The following is a 21,693-nucleotide window of genomic DNA, read 5'->3' on the forward strand; positions in this document are numbered from 1 at the left end:
TTTTCCTAAATCAATTCGTGACTTTTTCTTTGTCATACTGAAAGATAAAGGGATAGAACAGAGGTAAAAAATTTATCTTGCCTTCTCCAATTTTCGGGACACAATGGAAGGAATAAATGCTCCAACATTTGAATGTTAAACCACCCAACAGGGCATAGTGTTGAGAAGGACGACTGAAACTACATGCTCTTGGCTAATGGTCTAGAAGAACTTCAGGGAATTACCATAACTCCTTTTATGCATAAATTGTTACATGACCAACAGTTTGTTTTTTGGATGACTTGGATCCCTACATATAGCTCCTGGTTGTAACTTGTAAATTCATCATACTTTGATAATTTTTTATTACTGATGCTTGTGCTAGTTACCTCTCAAAATAAAATAAACCATGCAGCTCTATATGGAGGGAAATATATAATATTCTGAAAAAGACAGACACGCTAGTTCAATATATAAATATGCAGTGCTTCTAAGCATATTGGCTAATTACCAAAATACCAATGCAGGTTTAAGTTAACTAGTGTCAACATATTTGAAACCCTGAACTGATGTTTTCTAGTGTCTGCACCAACTGCTCTTCTATGGACATACACAAGTGAGTAAAGGTATGCCAGTATGCCTTCACCTCATGTGACCATGTGAGTGAAGGTAAGGTAATATGAGAATAATAATGTCACAAGTACATGGTGTAACCATAACTCCGTGTGCAAGTGGCTACAGAATGTGTTAATAAAATAAGCCGCCTTTTCTGACCTCATCAGACCCAAGTCAAAAAATCAAAAGTCAAATATCCATGTATCAAACTGGGAATAAAAAGGAAAGAAAACCACAACTCGTAAGAACTGATGAATGAAATAATCTGGTCCAACACCACACCATAGGATTCCCATTTTTTGAAATGTAACCAACTACTCAGAGTAATCAATACATGACCTCTGTGGATTCCTTCAATCATGTAATCATTATTCAAGACTCACGACTATACAACCTTAACAATTAGTAAGAACACCCAGCATCCCCTTAGACTTGATAGATAATGAACATTTAGCGCAACAGTATTTTTACACACTTGATAAACACACTGCACAAGTGTTAGTAGTAGCTGATATGCAATGACAAACATTTAGCAAAGGTTCACATCAAAATTTCTAGCCTGGTGATGACGTGATGTCACAATGAGCAGTTTGCCTTCAGGAAATGACGAATTTCACACTTCCGCAGCACAGTGACAACGTGATAAGAGCAGGCGAGCAAGATGAGTGGTATCTTCAAAATTGTCAGCAAGCATCTAAACTAAGAAAAACGAGATTGAGAAGCTCATGAAACTGTTCGACCATAGCACACAGATGCAATGTACAGATTTTTAGCCCATTTCTCCTGCAAGCAAAATCATATATTAATTCCAGTTTTCCACAACAAAGCCCTACCAAATAGAACCAAAAACCAAGGTATACTATGAATCCACCTTGACATGTGTACTAGGAAAAGCAGAAGTCCGGAGTGTCTCTTGTGTTTCATCAGCAGGCTTTCTTCTGGGCACACTAAGAACAAAGGCAGCCTGGTCCCAAGTTGCTGCAGTTGCTGTGATACGATAACCACTATCCCACCTCCGATGGATTCCTTCACTAGGATACAGAAAATCTAGCTCAACAACCTGAAAATAAATAAAATCCACATCAAACAATCAGTATCCCAATGCCACGAAAAGTAAACTTTAAAGATATATGTTCAGATAATTCAGCAATACCTGGTCTGAAAATCCTGCACTACGAGACATTACAACTGCCCATCTACTACCTGCAGTAGCCATGGAGGTGACATAGAAACCTTCTCTCCATTTTTTGTTTATCCATTTGAAAGGGAATGAATCACTAACTTTGTAGGACTGCTGTGCATACTGTGTACCTGTGCTCAATGAATAAATAAAAGCTAATATAAATCCAAAATTGGAGTTACCAAAATCCAACTTAACAATAACTACAGAGACTAACCTTTAGACATTACTACCAAAGAGCTTCCATTGTTAGCTCCTGCTATTGCACTAATGTAATAATTCTTCTCCCACTGCTCCATAATCCATTCCTTCAAACAGAACCAAAATTAAAGGGGACAATTAGTTTGTTGATTAGCATATAAATCTATAATGAAATCAGTTGATCCAGAAATATACCAATTTATGTAGTGACAAGTGTAAATACAAAATTGTGGCACAAACAATTTTTACAAGCAAAACAAAGTAGGGGCATGACATGGAAGCTCTTTACAGGTAAACAAGATGTTAAATAATAAATTAATAATTAATAAATACATGCAGCTAGTATTACCATCTCAAGAAAAAGTCAGTAATGATAATCATGATAATAATAGCAAAGAACAACATGCCAAACTTCCTTGCATCTTCCATTATTGTCTAATCCAAGACAATGACAATAGTGATCACAATATTTCTATTGGCAACCAAAATAAAAATTATGGCATTAATGATAGTGATAATGGCAACAATGATAGAAGCAGTTCCTCACCTTGTGAAGAAAAAATGGTGAGAGTTCATAAACTTGAGAAACAAATCCAGTGCCTGCATCCATAATCAAGGCCCATAGATTTGAACAAGATGCAACACTGCTGATAAATAGACCATCTTGATTTCCTTTATCAATGTGTTGTGCAAGCCTTGCATCTGCCACATTATAGTGATACCTATAACAAGATAAAAAATTTCCAACTTTTCATCCCCTTTCATGTATTCTGAATAGAGTACTAATGTGCAAGCTGAAACACGCATACCGTTGTTTCATAGGCCGCCTAGCATTATAGACACTAATCCATTGTGTTGCAGGCATCCCCATGCGAACCTTCTTCTTTGGTTGCTCATCATCCTCTTCCTCCATTGTTAATCGCCCTCTCTTATGACCAACCTGATAGATAAGCTTTACAAAATGTAACAGCACATCAGATTGATTGAAAATTAAAACAGAAAACAATCCCAGACAGAGAAAAAGAAAGAATATAAAAGTACCTTCTGTGCACCATCTGTGTTAATTGGCCTGATATCTGGATTTGGACCAACAATCCCATCGAAGAGGGAAATATATTTTGCGTAGTTTGGTTCCTCATCAAATTTCAAATTCACTACATGCTCAACAAATTGTCTGAAAGGCTGTGGACAAAAACAACAAAGTGTCTCTGGAGACGTTGCCATCTTTTTCTTGCATACAAGAAACCCTTTATTCTCCCCCTGTGAAGAATGAGAAAACCATGAGAGAATGTATAAGACATTTCAAACTTTTGGTAGAGTTCAGAAGACTACCTGGTATCCTTGCCAAGGTAAACGACCACGAAGCAAGAAAATAAGAGTATAAGCAAATGATTCTAAGTCATCTCTCCTGCTTGCAGTTCTTCCTAGATGAGCATGCACACTAGCATACCGCACTGTTCCCCTGCAAGACCAGAATGATAGTAAGCCCATAACCCTATTTAATCAAACACAAGAAAACCCAAAAAATGGATGGTTCAAAGTTATACCTAAAAACATCTGGTCGTTGATCATACTCAACATGCTGACTGGTTGAACTGTCCCGCCATCTAGTGGCTAATACCCAAAAATTAGGTCATAAATGAATAAGATAATTGATTACTATTTCAGGGAAACATGAATGCAATATACTAATATGTAGTGTATATATCACTTACCTAATCCAAGATCTACAAGGAACAGCTTTTTCTCCTCAGGAGTTCCAGGTAGACCAAGCAAAAAGTTCTCAGGTTTTACATCCCCATGAACATAGCTGTCAAAATTTGTCGTATCAGACTTAATAGTCAAAAAAGTGAGGATCAAATATTGCATGGTACATGGAAACCACAAAGGTTCTTTGCAAGATGTCAATTATGAGAAAACAACCAATATAACCAATAATTTGGGCAGAGAATATCTCACCCTCTAGAATGCATCTTCTCCAATATTGATATTGCTTCAATTGCAATACATGCAACCATTTCAATGGACATTCTGCACTTATCAGAATAATCAAAATTTATACAAAACACATAATGATAAATTCAGTAAAGAACAAATAAATTAAAAAAAAAAAAACAGGATAAACAAGTCAGACATCGATCCAAGATAGCTTACGTGTGAGAATTGTTATTCCAAACATCCCATAAACTTGGTCCCAGCATATCCATGACCTGTAGGAATTATGGACTGATATCACAAAACCATCTAAAACAAAGGCCACTAGAACAGTAGGCTGTTGTAGAACCAGGAGAAGTAAGCAAGGGGCAACAAGAACATACCATGACATAATAATCACCTTGTCGGCCTTTGTAATGTACTCGTGGCACACCATGACTACCACCAAGGGTACTGAGAAAATAATTCAGGATGTTAGTGAGAAATATTTCATGCTGCTAAAATAAAAAATAAAATAAAATAAAGAGAGAACAGAATGCAAGTTATTTAAACAAATAATGCATACTTGTAGACTTGCCACTCGAAAGGTGGTCCATAATTACATCCCTTGCTACTTCTGTGCTCAAACTTCAACGCCACCTAACTCAAAAAGATTATGGAATAAGTTTACAAGATTATACACAAAAGTGTAGATGATATGTATAAAAAAATGAAACCAATAAAAAGAAAATAGCCTACCTCAGCAGCTCCTTGTCCAGTAGTTCTATCATTTACATTAGTACCAGAAACACGACGACCAACATACACTTGTCCAAAGCCTCCCTTGCCCAACTTTCTTTCTATTCTGTACACTGGGGAACCACCGACTTGGACCTGTAGCAGAACAAACAAGGTGATAGAATAAAGGTAGGGCGAGTCAAGTGCAATGTGGCATTAACATGCTATTGATATTTTGCATTTACATGGTTGCACTAATTAATTATCATAAAAACACTGTTAAAAAAAAAGAGAACCAGAAAGGGAAAAATCAGATTAGAAACTATCAGTATAACGTGAAGGTCAAAGTGGGATCATGGACAAAAATTTCCAAACCATTAACTCCCATAGTTCAACATAGTTTTAATATGGCATATGGGAAGATAGAGAATGAAACCATCCCAAGACAACATCTAGATATAGTTGATATAGGCATCCAACAGTTGCCACCACCTACGGAATCGCTCATGGAACAAAAGTGTATGGGACTGAATGCAGAAGGTGAGGAACGGGCCATCCCCCGTTGTGTAGACCCATGAAATCATGTAAAAAAGCACTTCCCTAGGCGTCTCTCCATTATCCATGTTTTCTACCACAACACCACCATAAAGAACACATATAGTAACAAGCCCAATGCGATAGAATTCAACTTCAGAAGTTCACTGTTCAGATAACCGGTTCATAACAATATCTTTTAAGGTTATCAAGACAACCAAAACGATAACAAAAATGTCCAACGTGATTCTCAAGACAACGCCTAGTGTTCTTCGGACGCCAAGCATTTAACATCAATATCACCAAAAGGTACAATCTTTCAAGCTTAAAGCCAGAAAGAAGTGCGAGCCAAAGCCATAAACCATGAAATAGGGGAAAGGCACAACCAAAACGCAAACCTTTTCAGGAAGGGGAGCGGTGCTTGCTTCATCTTCAGCACCGGGAGCCTTATCAGCGCTCCTGGCTCCGCTATCAAAATCGTCCATCTGCTTCTCCCCTACCTCTTCCTCCTTGGCCCCAACCAACCCACCAAGATCACCGGCTAGACCTCGGGCGACCCCGCCTTCTTCAAGAACCTTCCCCTCTTCCTTAGCCTGTAAAGATGCAGTCGGAACAGAAGCCTTTACAATATTCTTATCGATCGCCTGCTTGTTCTTTGCTGTTCGCCTTTTTCTACCTTTGGCAATCACCCCCTCGCCCCCGATTGGATTTGGCTGCGCTGCCCGGCCCCTGCGCACTCCGCTACGCAGTTCCGGCATGATTCATCCATCAAATCCCATACCTGAAACCCTAGCTGTTTGTTCAGAAAACTTTGATTTTATAGAATCATACAAACCATCTCTCCTCCCCCACAAATAGTAGATTGACTGCGGAGGAGAAAAATCAAAGCAAACAAATAATAGAAATAGAGAAATGAACCTTTATAGTTTATTCTCAGGTGTCAATCACAATAATAAACACTAAAAGAAAGCCCGAAATAATCGATGACCGTAGAGGGTTCCGATGAAAAAAGAAATAGGGTTTAGGAGATAGATTTTGGGGATCTGTTCAGGGGGAAAATGGGAACGCAGATGGGCTCCGGTATGCATACAATCAAAAAGGATATAAGCGTTTCAGGTGTAAAAGTGTTTATTGATTTATTTATTTATTTATTTTTATTATTATTTATATTTATAAATTTTACAACAAATCGTGTATAGATATATCTGGGAATATGACGTGTCATCACTCTTCAACTTCTGATGGTGACCGACGGAGAAGACGAACGACAGGATTTGATTGTGAATAACAAAGAGAAATAAGCATTATAAGCTGCATTTTGTTGCAGTAAGAAGAAGACAAATGATTTCCTCGAAAAATAAATTCGCGGGATTTAAAGCTTTTAAACCAACAGTTTCCCCCCAAAATCAATTGTGGGTGACAGAGTTCAGAACTCAGAAGTCAGAAATGTCCATCTTGTTTAACTTTTGTAAAATATTTGTTTTCCGTGGATTTTTTTTTTCTTTGTTACTTAACTACCTAAGTCAAGTGCTTTGGAGTATGCACTACAGAGCTAAACCTGTATTAGCGGGTTAATGGGCTTGAGATTAATCTGTTAGGACTCGGGACACCTCGGGGGCTCGGGCTTGGGGTTTTATTTCGGCGTTGCAAGAATATTGGACCATAGTCACTGCAAAGTCAAATGGGCTGGGGTTCATGCACACCGGCCCATTGGCTTGCACAACATAGAAAAGCATGTGTTTCCGACTAAGAAGCTTAGTCGGCTTCGATGTTGGAGAGAAAACGATGTTGTATATGTGTGGGTTGAAAGCAGAGAAAATAGTGTTTTTTTGTTTGGAAACGTTAATGTCAAGTATGATGTTTTCTAGAGAAATAATAATACCTTCTGTTTAATATTAGTACTTTATATTTATTTTCAGCATTGGTATCTATTTTAGGAATTCCATGTCACTGCCACATCATGTCTTCGTTGGCAACAATGAGCTCCAATCTGATAAAACGTTGAATTCAGTGTTACTCTAAACCATACCTTATCAATTTTCAAGACGTGGCTTGGAACACTATTTTTTATGAAGAAACTGTCCCAAATATATTGACGTTTCTTGGAACACCTATTTTTCCAACATGGTGCTGATGTGTCACTGTTTTCTAGAGCAATGACATTAGTTCCAAACACCACCTTAATCTTTTTTGCGATCTCACATCCTCTAAATCCATGATGCAGAAAATTTTTTGCAATCACAAATAAAAAAATGCCACTCACTTCCGACTCAATGTCTAACACTCAAGGAGAGTGGAAAAGAGATTGTGTTTAAATTTTGTTTCAAAGCCAAAAAAACTTGATTTGTAACGCAACAATACAATTGATCTAACTGACTCCTTTCTCTGGACAAAATCTAAGAACGGGATATTCACAACAAAGAGCTATTATGATTCTTTCTAGGAAAATAAACAATTTGATGTCCTTGTGGGAATGGGTGGATTCAAGCCGAGCCGAATAGTATGAGGCTCGAGTTCAGCTCACCAAGGTAGTACAAGGCTCGAACTCAAGCTTGAGCTAGGTTTGAGCTAGAACCTTGAGCTTGAGCTCGACTCGAGTCAAAAACTTGTAAGGTCAAGCTTGGCTCAACTCGAGCTCGATTTGAGAAAATTTTTTTTATAAAAATAAAAAAAATGATATATAAAAATATTTGTCATTTGATATTTAAAAAATTAAGAATTATAATATTTTTATTATATATATATATTATTTTATTGTGTGTTTATGTGTGTGTGTATATATATATATATTCAAACTCGACTCGCAAGCCTCATGAGAATTCGAGATCTATTAGGTTCGAGCTTGGCTCGTTTATTAATCGAGCTTATAAATTGGGCTCAAGCTCGACTCAAAGCTCTGTTGAAACCAAGCTAATATGATTTTTTCATGAGCCGAGCTTGAGTGGCTCATGAAGAGCCCGGCTCGTGACCACCCCTACTTTTTTTGTTGGATACTCCTAAGGAATTTTGTCTTGTGCAAATCTTATTTGACAATAAGAAGGATAACTAACGATTGTGTGTATATAGTATGCGAAAATAACCCAAAGGAAGCTTGTCACATCTTTTTGACCTATCCCTTTGCACATGCAATTCTCTTTGAGTCCCTAGTCCATAAAATTTCCCCATAACTTAGGAAGCTTTGTTGAGGTCTTAAATTATTTGGAAGGAAAATACCTTGATAAATCTCTTATGGAACAAATAATATCTTGGCTAGTTGTAGCTTGGTACCTCATTTGGATGGCAATAAACAATCTCCTAGTTAAGGGTGAACAAATTAATTCCTCAAAAGTTATGGAGCAAATCTACCAGACTTTTGTTTTTTTATTATTAATTGGATAATCCAGAACTAATTACATAAACACATCATCCAAATATGTGATAATCGGATTGAGTTGTGAAGTTTCAAGTATTATTGATAAGCCTACTTGCTTGGCTAAATTCATATTTTTGTAATATTTAATCTTTTTTTTGTATCTTTTTTTTTTGTTCATCTATCAAAAAAGTGTAAAATTTAAGTAGTTCGATTTATAATTTAAACCTCATAATGAAATAAGAACTGATGTAACCGTTTTCAGCCACGTACCAATGTTTTGTGATGTAAATTTTTTTGGCTAAGTACCTCGTTATTTGACCCGGTGGTGGCGTGCCTTAGTGATGAGCTACTTGGTGGTGAACTGCCTACTGGCGAACTGCTTGGTGGAGAACTGCCTGGTGGCGAACTGCTTGATGGTGAACTGCCCGATGGCGAACTGTCTGGTGGCAAACTGCCTGGTGGTAAGTTCCCTGGTGGCGAACTGCTTAGTGGTGAACTGCCTGGTGGCGAACTGCCCGGTGGCGAACTGCCTGGTGGCGAACTGCTCGGGGGTGAACTGCCTGGTGGCGAACTGCCCGATGGCGAACTGCCCGGTGGCGAACTGCTCGGGGGTGAACTGCCTGGTGGCAAGCTGCTCGGTGGTGAACTGCCTAGTGGCGAACTGCCTGGTGGCGAACTGCCTGGTGGCGAACTGCCCGGTGGCGAACTGCTCGGGGGCGAATTGCCTGGTGGCGAGCTGCTCGGTGGTGAACTGCCTGGTGGCGAACTGCTCGGGGGCCAACTGCCTGGTGGCGAGCTGCTTAGTGGTGAACTGCCTGGTGGCGAACTGTCTGGTGGTGAGCTGCTTGGTGGCAAACTGCCTGCTAGGCGGCCGATGACTTAGAGAATGGTGGAGCTCCCTGGTGCGGCGCAATCCGACTGCCCTCAGCATGAGGTGATCTTCTTTCCTTTGTAGGCAGCGGGAGCTAAGGGACCTGCAAGAACTCCATCTTTTCCTCTTCTTTGTAGGTGGCGGGAGCTGAGGGACCTGCGAGAACTCCATCTTTTCCTCCTCTTTGTAGGCGGCGGGAGCTGAGGGACCTGCTAGAACTGAATCAAAGGTCCCAGGGGTATTTTCCCGGTGGGGGCTCTCCGACGCTTAAGTTATCACTCTTATCGTAGAGAGCTTTGAAGATAATATGAGAGAGCTAGAGAGCAAGGGTTACTTCCCTTTTTTCATCCCCCTCCCCTTTGGGGGGTGAGGTCTTTATATATCGGAGTCTTCGTGGGTTAGGTGGGTGAAAAAGCCTCCAAACGGTAAGACTCGTCACATCCTGTCAGAACCGGAGTACGTTGGTGAACTCCTCGAGGTCGTCAGGCTGGCGCTTGTGTCAGACGGCCAGGTCGGCGCCTAGGCCGGGTTATCAGGGGGGCGCCTGCATCAGTCGGCGGGTTGGTGCCAGGTCATCAGGTTGGCACCTGTGTTAGTCGGCGGGTCAGTGTCTAGGCCAGGTTTGTCAGTGGGCGTCTTATGGGCGGCTTGGCCAGATCATGTGCTGGGCTGGTCCAGGTCGGCCAGGTCGCGCAGGCGCGTGCCGCGCGCGCGCAGGTCGCGCCAGGCTGGCCAGACTGGTGCCCGGGTGGGTCACCAACTTCGTAAGTTTGTTGGCTGAGTGTTTACCTAGTTGTCACGAGGTGCCACGTGTCACAATTTCACTAGAGGGCCAAATCTGCCCTCATCAGGAACTAAATGCAAAAATGAGTATTTTAGTCAAAAGAAAGTTCCACAATCTGTTTTGTATTTTTGTGTGTAAAAATAATTCTAATATGTCACACTTGTTTTTTTTTAATATGATATTATACATGTGCCTAAATGTTATTTTGCAAAATTTATGTATTTTTATATTTTATTAACATTCATTATTTATTTATGGCATTAAAGTTTAACATGTTTGACTCCAAATTTTAACTAATGACCTTTGCCAAATAGTAAAATAATTCCATTTTTTGTATGTTTTAAATTATGTAGTTCATTTTCATTACCAATAAAAACAATTATTGCTTATTACACTTGTTTTTTTTAATTTGATCAATAAAAATATCATAAATGGGTATATTTTTTTATATTTTTTTGTAATTTTCTATATCTACTTATATTTTAAAAACTGTGTTACCTAATTATGATTTTGTAGGTTGATCATCTTGACTCGAATGGTTAAATTGCTAGAATTAAATGAGGTGGGAAGTAATAATTGAAGTTACATTTTCAGCCCTTGCCATTAGAGATGGACTAGATGCATAATTATGGGCATTTTATACAATTTCTCAAATAAAGAAGTAGAGGGTAATTTTAGTCCAAAAAAAGTTTCACATTGTATTCCCACATTTATATATGGTATAGATAAATAATACTTTGGACTAAAGGCATAATTATGGGCATTTTAGTAGCCACTAAAGCTATAATAAAATCTTTTATACCCTTTCTAAAACAAAGAAGTCAAAGATAATTTTAGTCCAAAAAAAAGTTCCACATTGCATTCCCACTTTTATATATAATATAGATAAACAATACTTTGGACTTTGCTCAGAAATTCCTCATAACCCAATCTCACTCATCTGGCCCAAATCAAAGGCCTATCCATTCAATTGCAAATAAACAAGGAACTTTTGGACTAGTAAATTTGGATGAAAATTTTGAACTTTTATGTGCCCTTGGTGACAAACTTTATTATGTCTACAGTCCAATGGAAGTTGGACGCAAAGCAATCATTCAAAGTATGACTTTTGTGAAGCAAAATGGATGGTCAAGCCTCACGATCTATACAAATGCAAAAGCAGTTATTGATGCAATAGGAGGATCCTTGGAACATTTTGATTGGAGGCTTCACCACTTGTTAATATTATGTTGAACCTCGATCACAAACCCTTTGTTGCTCATGTAATTGTCCAAGTGGCAAAATCTTATAGTTTCATTGGTTGTTGGGATAATGTCCCAGAATGGCTGGACTTGTGTAATTTCCTTTTAGCTTAGTATAATGTTATCGGTTTAATCATAAAAAAAAGATCTCCACACTTATGTGCTTTATTTCATGGAGAAATATTTTCGATGAAAATTTGCAAGAGGCTGTTCAATCAGTGTAAGCATTGACTTGCACTGACCGAAGTCGGTCTCTCTCTCTCTCTCTCTCTCTCTCTCTCTCTCTCTCTCTTTCCCCACTTCCCCTGTCCCTGTCATTTTCTCTCCCCTCGCCTCAACCCCTCCAACCATCGCCCTATTTTGCTGGCAGGGAAGAACCGTTGCAAACATGAACTACTGTCAGTTTTTGTTCTTGATAAAGTCGTAGTAGATGATCGCAAATGCTACATGGATTGAATCTACTGTAATCAATATAAGTTAATCGGGGTGAAGACGTTTCAGCCAAACACCAATGCTAAATACAACTACATTTTTTTCTTTTGGCTTAGTTTGGAAGGAGTATAAATGCAAATATGTAGAGTACATAACCTTGTATTTTATATTATTTTTTGTTCATTTGCACTGTACATATTTGCATTTGTACTCTTTCCAAACTGAGCCTTTAGGAAAATCACAAAAAGAAATATTATCAAGTTGAAAAATATATGCTTCACCGCTACGATTTTAACTAGAGTAGCATTTTTCAAGTCCATTTCAAGTAGTTAGGCCTTCAAAGTTCAACCCAAGACATGTTGGACGCAAATACACGAATAATAGTTAGAGGCATGGTTTTCGAATCACCATTGTTTCGGATGATTGAACCGTTCGGCTCAAGAACCGTTCAAGCAACCAGTTCCATTTTACTCCAAACCTGGTCTTTGGCCAAAAAATCGTTGAATCGGTCAACAACCAATTAACTCGGGTGGTCAAACAATTGACCCGTTCAACGGTTTTTGGCCTTTTAATTTTTAACTATTTTTTTGTTGTCAAAACGGGTCATCCATTCGAATTGGACGATCAAGTCGTCAACCCAAAAATCAGTGGCCTTAACGGTTCCATTTCTAGAATGACAAACCATTGAGGTTAAACACCCATATGAAGATAAATTTGACCAGAAATTCGGTTGTCCAAAAACTCTTAGTTGTCTCTAAACGAAAACAAGCTTATCCTATAAAAGATGCTTGGATTTTTTTTTTCTTTAATTATTATAAACAACTAAATAAGCTTAAAATTATAAGCACAAAAAGGTAACCAGGTGGTAATCCCCCCTGCAGTAAGTTGTTTCCGTGAATAGACAAAATAATTGCACTATTACATCATAGCTAGAGCAATTACAGGGCAATATAAGAGGAACTCTCGAGAAGGTTCATAGATTCATATATTTTGCAGGATACCATGAATTGAAAGCTTGCTAGATATCAATATGTGTAGTAGTGATGAACTGATGATTACCATCCCATCTCTAAGTTGCATTTTTGTTGAAGGGGGTGAAGGGTTTTCAGGAAACATATGTGTAGTAGTGAAGAACGATGTTGGCGAGAACAAAAGGTGGTGGCAATTCATGTTTGTAGGGGTACGCTGGCAAGACAAGGTTGGAGAGAGAAAGAGAAGCTCGAGGGAGAGGAGGGATTAAAAGTATTTTAATTTTATTTAATTTTTTGATCCCATTGAACTCCTTTAAGTTCAAAGAATTTAAGAGTTCAGTGTGTCATTTATTCATTTGTGGGTGTAGAGGATATTCTGCATCTTGGATGGAGATGATGCAAAGCTCCTTTTTTGCCTTAAGTATGGGTCATTGGTTCGGCCATTCAAGGGGGTGTTTTGTAGTGTGGATGAAAAATTGGTGGACAGACTATGTGGATTGGATTGGCCTACACCCATAGTGGTGTTCTATAGGTGTGGTGTGGAACACTTTTTGATTCTATGTATTTCATATAAATTATATGAATGATCTACACGATCAATCATAAATGTCTAATTTTTGCATTTTATATGATAAATATGTTGAAAAAAAACATTGAAAAATTAATATTAGTCAATAAATATTAAATTTAATAAAATGATAGTAAAATAATAAAAAATAATTTAATTATCTAAAAAATATTATTTTGTTGATAAAAACTTTAAAATAATAATATTTAAATAAATTAAAAAAGTGAAGAAAGGAGCACCATTGAGCTTGTGCTATAATTATAAAATATTAAAAAATTATTATTTTTAAATTTAAAAAGAAATAAAAGCATGTAGAAAGGATGTACTATATCAAAATACAATGTGGAAGTATTGTGAACCGACCACATCCACAAAATATAAATGTAGCCAAAATTTTGGGCTGTGGACGAGGACGGTCCATGATAGATTGTGGACCAATCTTGTCCACAACCAACAAAACGGTGAGTTCACCCCGTGGTGTGGACCGAAATTGTCCATCCACGAGATGAACACACTACCAAATACCACCTAATTCAATTCAAATGGAACATATCATGACACATTAGTATGTTCAATGGTGTGATAAATCAGTTTAGTGATTTATAAAGCCATCTATGCATATGTATAAGCATGTCTCATATAAATAAAATAAGCACAAAAAATATATATGTGAATATTTTATAGGGAAAATTCCCAATTAGTAACCTATACTTTGGGCCTAGTGCCACTCTGGTAATTGAAATTTGAAATGCACCAATTCAATACCCAAACTTTCAAAACATGTCAATTCAGTACCCAAGGTTCAAAATATTGATGCACCCGATACGTTGGTAGAGGCATATCAGGTAGTATCGTTTGTTTGTTTTTTGTTTTTTTTTAAATCTAGTTTAGAGGGGTTGGTTTAAGGTCCGTTCACCCCTTGAACCGGTCAAAAGGGCCGATATGTGTCGATTTTTGAACTTTGTTAGTACCTATTGTTAACCAGTCCATTAACCAATCGTTGAGTGGCATTTGAAAAGACACGGATGCCCTTCCAGTGTCATCTAATTTTCACTATCAAATCATCCAAATGTGGATAAAAAATGAACAATCTCATATCCTTGTCTCTTATGTTCAAGAAAGTTGGGGTCACCGGAGTGCTCATTGAGACGCGACCCCAACTTTCTTGAATAAAAGAGGCAAGGATTTGAGAGTGTTCATTTTTTGTCAATGTTTGTATAGTTGGTAAAAAGAATTAGATGACATTTGAAGAGCATTTGTGTCTTTTCAAATGCTATTTAACGATTGATTAACTGATTGGTTGACAATAGGTACTGGATTGACACATTTTGAAAGTTCGGGTACTAATTGTCATGCTTTAAAGTTTGGGGCTAAAATGGCACTAGGCCCAAAGTATAGGGTACTAATTAGGAAATTTCCCTATTTTATATTTAATCATTTTATTTTTTATTTCAGCTTTTACTCATTAAAAATTTAAGGGAGATTGTTTAAAACTCGCCATGAGTTTTCAACATTTCCCTTAAACTCACTACAACTTTTCAAAATGTCTAAAACTCACCATGCCAGTAAGTTTTTATTTTCCAAAACTCACATTCCGTTAGTGTGCCGTTAATGCTTCTTAACAGAGGTGTCCATGTCAGCATAAATAACAATTTTTATGACCAAATTACCCCTGAATGGCGAGTTAGAGGGAAGACGATATTTTTCAGTTTTCAATTTTATTGTTTTTTTTTTGTATTTTAATTGTTATGTTATAATTTCCAATGTTTTTTTTTTATAATTTCTGTTTTTTTTACATCTTCTATTTTCTACAATCTATAAAATTTCCTGTATTTTTTGTTATTTATTTGTAATTTCTGTGTTTTTCTATAATTTTTGGTGTTTTTTCTACAATTTTTATTTTTCTGATTTTGTTTTTCAATATCTATGGTTTCTATAATTTGAAAATAATTTTTATTTGTTTGCAATTTCTATTTTTTTTTATATTTTTTGTAATTTCTATGTTTTTATGTATTTTATATTTGAAAATATATTTTGAACATTTTTCCTTTTTTATGTCTAAATATTAAAATGGTAATATATTAACATCTATTAATTTATTTTGTATATTAACATCCGTTAATCTTTTTGACGTAAAGTTAGTGACGTGGTGAGTTTTAGACATTTTAAAAAATTGTGGTGAATTTAAGAGATGCTGAAAACTTATGGTGAGTTTTAGACAATTTTCCAAAATTTAAAATTTGAGATTTGAGGCCAAAAAACGAGTGCAAATAGACCGATGCCCGATAACTCAATTGCACGAATTGAAGGGGTTTGATCAAACCCGAGTTTTAGGAAAACCAAATCCAGAATTTGTGACTGGGTGATTATTCGAATGATTCAACCATTTGAAGTTCCAAAAGATTATTCGAATGATTCAATTGCACGAATTGAAGGGGTTTGATCAAACCCGAGTTTTAGGAAAACCAAATCCAGAATTTGTGACTGGGTGATTATTCGAATGATTCAACCATTTGAAGTTCCAAAAGATTATTCGAATGATTCAATTGCACGAATTGAAGGGGTTTGATCAAACCCGAGTTTTAGGAAAACCAAATCCAGAATTTGTGACTGGGTGATCTACTAACAGCCTTGTTTCTTTTTCTGAGACAGTTCCAAAAGATTTCGGTCGACATGAAGGTGATCAACTGATCATATGATGGAGGTTCAAGCTACAGTTACTAATACCAGATCTGTCACTTCATCTGTAATTGGTGATATAGCGACTACACAAACTTTGGATGGGCATGAAGGGTCCTCTTATGCACATTCAGCCTTGAGAGGTGAGGCTGCTACTATAGATCATTCAGTTGATGCGGCCCAAGACGTTAAATAGGCATATAGGGTTTTTGCTTTAAATATAATTACCCCATTAGGTAACTCTGAACCAGAAATATAAGATGCAGGTAAATCAGCATAGAAGATGCAGGTTTCAAGGAAGAGTCTCTTTCAGATTCAAAGAAACAGAAATAGAACAAGGCTAATACTTCTCCCCTCAGAGTGTAAGACCAACTTGACGAGATAATTTATGTATTAAAGTGATCAAAACACTTGATATTTCATATTGTTATTGCCTTCTCCCTTTCTGCTCATTATCATTTGTGCTAGCATCAATTAATCCAGTCCATTTAATTAGTTGATTAGCAAGCTCAAGGGTTACTTGAGATCTTTGTGGAAATTGTTTCTTTCAGTCCATCCAACTCTCCGAGGTAAATAATTAAAACAATTTATTTATTATGTTATTTTTTTCACAATGTCTGCCTATTTTCAAGTGCAGCAACTTGCATTTGAGCCTACTATTTTAACGACACAAGCTATTTTTTAATAGGGAAAATATCAGTTTTTGTACTTTTGATTGACCCAAAACAGTTACTAATAGAACTATATTGTAACTTAATTAGTCTACATGTTTAACAATTATATATGGGTTTCATAACATATACTGCACGATAGTAAGACTTAATTAGGTTCATCATCAATTTGATATTTATTAGTCATTCATATAAGATATTTCCATTCAATATTCAGTAGCCAGGGGGGAAGATGCTAGGGGACTGTTGCAAAATATAGCATGTGGGTTTTTATTAGAATTGGCTGGAATTCTGGGGGCTGTCCACAAATCTAAATAAAGGTCAACAGTTGCTCACAAATTCTAAAGAGGTTTTAAACAACCCAGAAAAGAGGTTGGTCATTGGTTAATAATATTATTGTATGGAATGTTGTCTGTATATAGGGATTGATGAGATGTGTGGGGAGAGTAGCAATTGAGCCAACTCCATTGTATTTGTATTAACATCTCTGTCATTATTTTTCTGGTACAATAAAATTCTGATCAGTAGCTAGTAAAAAACAGTCGATGGGAAAGAGAATGGAAGAGTTAAGTAAATAGGATTCCTAGAAAGATTACTAGGGCTGGAAATACGAAATGAGTTGTAATCAAGATACAAAAGAGTATTAAGTATGTAGTGAAATTCAAAAGAGCAACATGGAAGAACTGAGAGAGTATTAGAGAGCAAGGAGTGTTAAAGCTAACTCCCCTATTGCAGTTGAGACTACTTAATAACTCAGAAACTGATCGAACTCATAGGAATGAATAGATCCACTCTTGAAATCTCAAAACCATTCAGTAAGGCTATGTTTGATTGAAGGAAAAGGTAGGGAAACCTATACGAGGTTTGTAAAGGTTTCCCTAACTTTCCCTACTTTTTCCTTCTAACAAAACACAGCGTAAGCGAAAGATGGAGTCCTATTGCAAGAATGAGATGGTTTTCTTTAGACCCAGAGCATAGACTATACTTGCATTTCCTGTCGAACGATAAAGGAAAGCATGTTCATTAAACTAGATCGAAGGAACAAACAACTGCAGAATAGACAAAGAAAAACAATACTAACACCAACAAACACAAGCCTAAGCCACCCTAACACAAGAAAAAGCAACAACAAAAACTAAACAGAATACAAACATCAACTTAAAGTACTACAACAAACAAAGTCTTTACTTAAAGCGCTAGATAAACAGAGGGGGGCTGCTTCACAGGACTGAAAATCTTTCATCAAACCAAACTTCGCAGCAGCATTTGACCCCCTCTCCCTTGAGCACCACTGGAACTTGATACACTTACCTGAGTCAAGAAACTTAATATCTTTACAAGCAAAATAAATATCTTGATGAAAGGAACCCTCTTCTCCAATAAATTCAGATATTGTTGATGTCAAATGATAACATCAACAAAAATTAACATGCAATCCTGAATTGCTGTTTGTGTTCATTAGTGCTGTTTTTGTTTTCTTTCTCCTTCCTCAAAGCTACTTAATATTGACATAATTATGTTAATATTCACAGAACTCGTTTTTTGGATAAAACATGTAGAATAAAACTGCACCAGATAATAGCTGAATAAAGACAAAATAAGAGGGTGAAATATGACTTTTTTTCACCCCTGTGGATTTTTTTTTTCACGTAAATTGCATGTTTTCATCATAGAATGGATGGAAATGTAGCTCAAATACAATTCTGTTTTCATGGCCTAGGGAGACTGAATTTTGTTGACACCTTTCTTCTGAGTTCTATTTCGATTCTCGAGATACACAATCCACCAAGTCTTAACTCTAATTCAACAGCCTCTTATAGGCCAAAAAACACCAATTCCCTTCAGGTATCTTTGGTGAAGCTGATTCTTAGTAACTTCAGTACTTTAACTGCAACTGAGGTTGGGTTTGGATTGAGGCATCTTCCCCAGTCATCTTGAGATGGGAGAACCGATTGCTGAAGAGTGCACTCTACGTAAAAATTATGAGGCTTATTCTCAGTTTGGAAAGAGTACAAATACATAAAAAATATAAGGTTTTGCACTCTATATATTTGCATTTATACTCCTTCCAAACTGAGCCTTATAACTCCGGCGGGTCCAATTTGAGCTTTTTAAGTTTTCACTGGTTAGGATAAGATATCTGGGCCTGGATATGAAAAAATAGGCTTATCTTCAACTAAGGTGGGCTTGGGTTGAGGTATTGGTAGACGGAGCCAGCCCAATGTAACCTGGGCCGGCCATTGATAATATATTTACCATATATTAATAATTAAAACTAATGTTATTAGTACTGATCCTTATATATAATGTAAGGAATATAAAGGCCTAAAATGTAAGGTACAAGTGCATTACACACTTCAAATCAGATCAACCCACCTAAGCCCGAGCAAGCTCATTTGATCCCAGCCTTAGGGTGCAACTTTAGCTGGTTAAAGTTGGGATTTTGTCAAAATTTCTAATGGGCCCAACCCGAAGCCTAAATCTGAATCAGTGTAAATTGTTAACTCGAACCAGTACGAATTGTACCTATGTAAATAAGCTTGGGCTGGGCTTGAATTGTAAAATTTGAATGTGACGTATAGTTGGGCTGGACCCATACATGAGGTATGCTTTGGGTTAGTCCCAGACCCAACCAACCAACCCCTCCAGGTTGTACTTCTATCTATTACGGTGGGAATAAATTGATTGCAATTTGCAACCTTGTCCTTCATCGTGGATAAATCCAAGCCAACAAGTCTTGTTCGAACTATATGCGATGGGCTACATGAATTCTGTTTTGCCATTCCATTCAGTTTAAAACAGTATTCAATTTTGTTCATATTGAAAGAAAATACTAAAAACATAAGTGGAGGCAATTATAATACTGCTTTTTAATTTTAATTGCTCAGAGCCTCAGATTGGCACAGAAGCAAACTTGTATTGGATTTATATCATTAACATTATTTAGCCTTTATTAAGCACCTTGAACACATCATGTGTCATAACTTTGAGGCAACCTTTTTTTTTTTTTCCAATTTACCTAACAATTGTTCCTCTCTCTCTCTGGTGGATGAGAAAGGCCCATTGCTTTTTAACTTTAATTCAACATTAGCCCGCCTACCACCATGATCTACATATTATAACACCCCCCAAACTCGAGTGGCTGTGCATGAGCCTACAAAAGTCCCCTAACATGGAATAAAAAGCTAAAGCAAAAAAGAAAAGTTCAGATCCTTTTCCCTAATTAAATCTTTCTTTTCTTTCGTGTTATACTAGCTAAAGCTTAATCCAAACCATGTTTTCTAAGTTGCAATCCTCACCCTGAAAGCTCATCCATACTCTATTTAGCCTGGCGGAGAGAAGTTAGTACCATGCCTCGTGCAATCAGGTTGGCCATGGGTTTTGAAATGACTCGGAGGCTTCTGTGTTTGGATCAGCAGTGGCATAGATTATTATTATTATTATTATTTATTGTTATATATACTGTGTTTAATTAGATATGGGTCGGAGAAGGCTTAAACAAGCACAAACTAATGCATAAGAAAGAAACTTGTGACAAAGTTATGATACCATATAAAAAAAAAGTTCAATCTAGCTGAAAAGGTTAATCTGTTAAGTGAATATTCTGAATAGGTTTTTTATTCTCTTTAGGACCTACATGTCCACACCATATTGAACCAAGATGCTTCACAAAATTATGGTATGGCCAATAGCTCAATTGTGGTATTGCTCTGTTTGCTTAGATAGGAAGGCAGACAAAAATGGTCCCTAATGCCAATCAGTTAGCCTTTTGTCATATTGATCTGGTGAATTGTCACCTTTTTTTTTAACTCTTATATTGGGTGGATAGATAGGTGTCGGTTGCTGTGTTCATCGCCTACATCTTACAAAATGCCAAAGTGCAGCACAGTGAACTGATTGGAATAACTTTGCCCTTTTGTTTCCTAGGAAGTGGTGTATGCATGGGGGACATCTCGCACCAATCGTATAATTGGCATTCAACTATCGTGCCTCACGTGTCCACTTGGAATATCCAAATGGTCCCAAAGATCATAAGGTGTCAACTATTATACGAGATATGTATACAATATTATTATATATAACAAACACAATTTACACACACAGATAGAGCAGTGAAAGGGATGTGGGGATGAGAGTGCCTAAGACCTGACCAAAATACTAATAGAACACTACCACCACCTTACATATATGGAAATTACTTCTAATTCTTATATTCTAACCTAATGACTACCTTACATATATGGAGTACTTCTAACTGTACACATCGATAACTTAAACCCATGATATGCCACGTTAGAACACCTCTCAATCTAACAGTTAATTCAAAGTGCTGGTGTATGACTGTATCCGCATAGAGAGATCACATCAGTGCCCCACAGGTGCCCTATATGCAAATCTCAGCATCTATTGGGAATATCTCTCATACTAGGATGTACTGTGGAGTGCCGATGATATAGAATATTCACAGATCAGTAACTAGTTTGGAACTGATATTGTATTAAAAAAAAATGGTGTCACATCATTGTTATGTGACTGTGTGGAATCTGTTTTCTTAAGAAATATTCATTGTTTGGTTAAGTGTTTTTTCTACAAAAATGTTTTCTCATATCATACTTTGAAAATTAGAAAAGGTATGGCTCGAGAAAACACCCCTTTTGACATTTTCTTGTTTTATACTGATGTGACATTGAAAAATGTCCATGTGGCAGTATTGGTTCAAAAAAATCCATTTTCTGAAAAAAATGACATACCCATGCAACAAAATGACATCGGAGAAACAGCACCTAACACTGCTTAATACTTCACCAACCCATGATATGCCATGATATGGGGAATGTTAACCTCACAACCAGGTAGTGGTTCTAGGATTTTTATTACCCCACTCTATCATAAGACAAGAGGCAAATTAATACAGTAATCCAATCATGTACAACTCAATTATTGCTAGATCTCGATCTTCCGT

At 37.0% G+C, this 21,693-nt stretch overlaps 1 protein-coding gene across 4 annotated transcripts; it reads right to left on the reverse strand.

The window, feature by feature from the left end:
- Nucleotides 1-860: 860 nt before the first annotated feature.
- LOC148847091 (casein kinase 1-like protein HD16) lies at nt 861-6,303 on the reverse strand. Of its 4 annotated transcripts, none has more exons than XM_088950194.1 (17): nt 6,080-6,303; nt 5,560-5,942; nt 4,649-4,783; nt 4,476-4,549; nt 4,294-4,363; nt 4,130-4,185; nt 3,935-4,006; nt 3,691-3,785; nt 3,523-3,589; nt 3,308-3,437; nt 3,017-3,235; nt 2,785-2,927; nt 2,523-2,697; nt 1,992-2,082; nt 1,748-1,905; nt 1,466-1,654; nt 861-1,377 (listed from the first exon to the last, which is right to left on the reverse strand). In XM_088950194.1, the coding sequence occupies exons 2-17, from the start codon at nt 5,917-5,919 to the stop codon at nt 1,318-1,320; spliced, it is 2,094 nt and encodes a 697-aa protein (XP_088806320.1). In that variant the 5' UTR covers nt 5,920-5,942; nt 6,080-6,303; the 3' UTR covers nt 861-1,317. The 4 variants fall into 4 exon arrangements, with proteins under 4 accessions (XP_088806320.1, XP_088806323.1, XP_088806319.1 ...); XM_088950197.1 differs by having other exon boundaries at nt 2,785-2,915; nt 6,080-6,277; XM_088950193.1 differs by having other exon boundaries at nt 5,560-6,281.
- Nucleotides 6,304-21,693: the final 15,390 nt, after the last annotated feature.

Source organism: Nelumbo lutea, chromosome 6 (genome assembly GCF_056320005.1).
Source record: "Nelumbo lutea isolate HS-2025 chromosome 6, American lotus-T2T, whole genome shotgun sequence".
Taxonomy (NCBI): Eukaryota; Viridiplantae; Streptophyta; class Magnoliopsida; order Proteales; family Nelumbonaceae; genus Nelumbo; species Nelumbo lutea.

What these genes read in the sequence shown, in the direction of transcription:
- LOC148847091 (XM_088950194.1), bottom strand. Translation starts at nt 5,919, where the DNA reads ATGCCGGAACTGCGTAGCGGAGTGCGCAGGGGCCGGGCAGCGCAGCCA. An exon ending in AGGCGGCCTATGAAACAACG is followed by an intron (nt 2,698 to 2,784) that starts GTATGCGTGTTT and finishes ATCTTGTTATAG; the next exon opens with GTATCACTATAATGTGGCAG. An exon ending in TTCCTAGTACACATGTCAAG is followed by an intron (nt 1,378 to 1,465) that starts GTGGATTCATAG and finishes TTTTGCTTGCAG; the next exon opens with GAGAAATGGGCTAAAAATCT.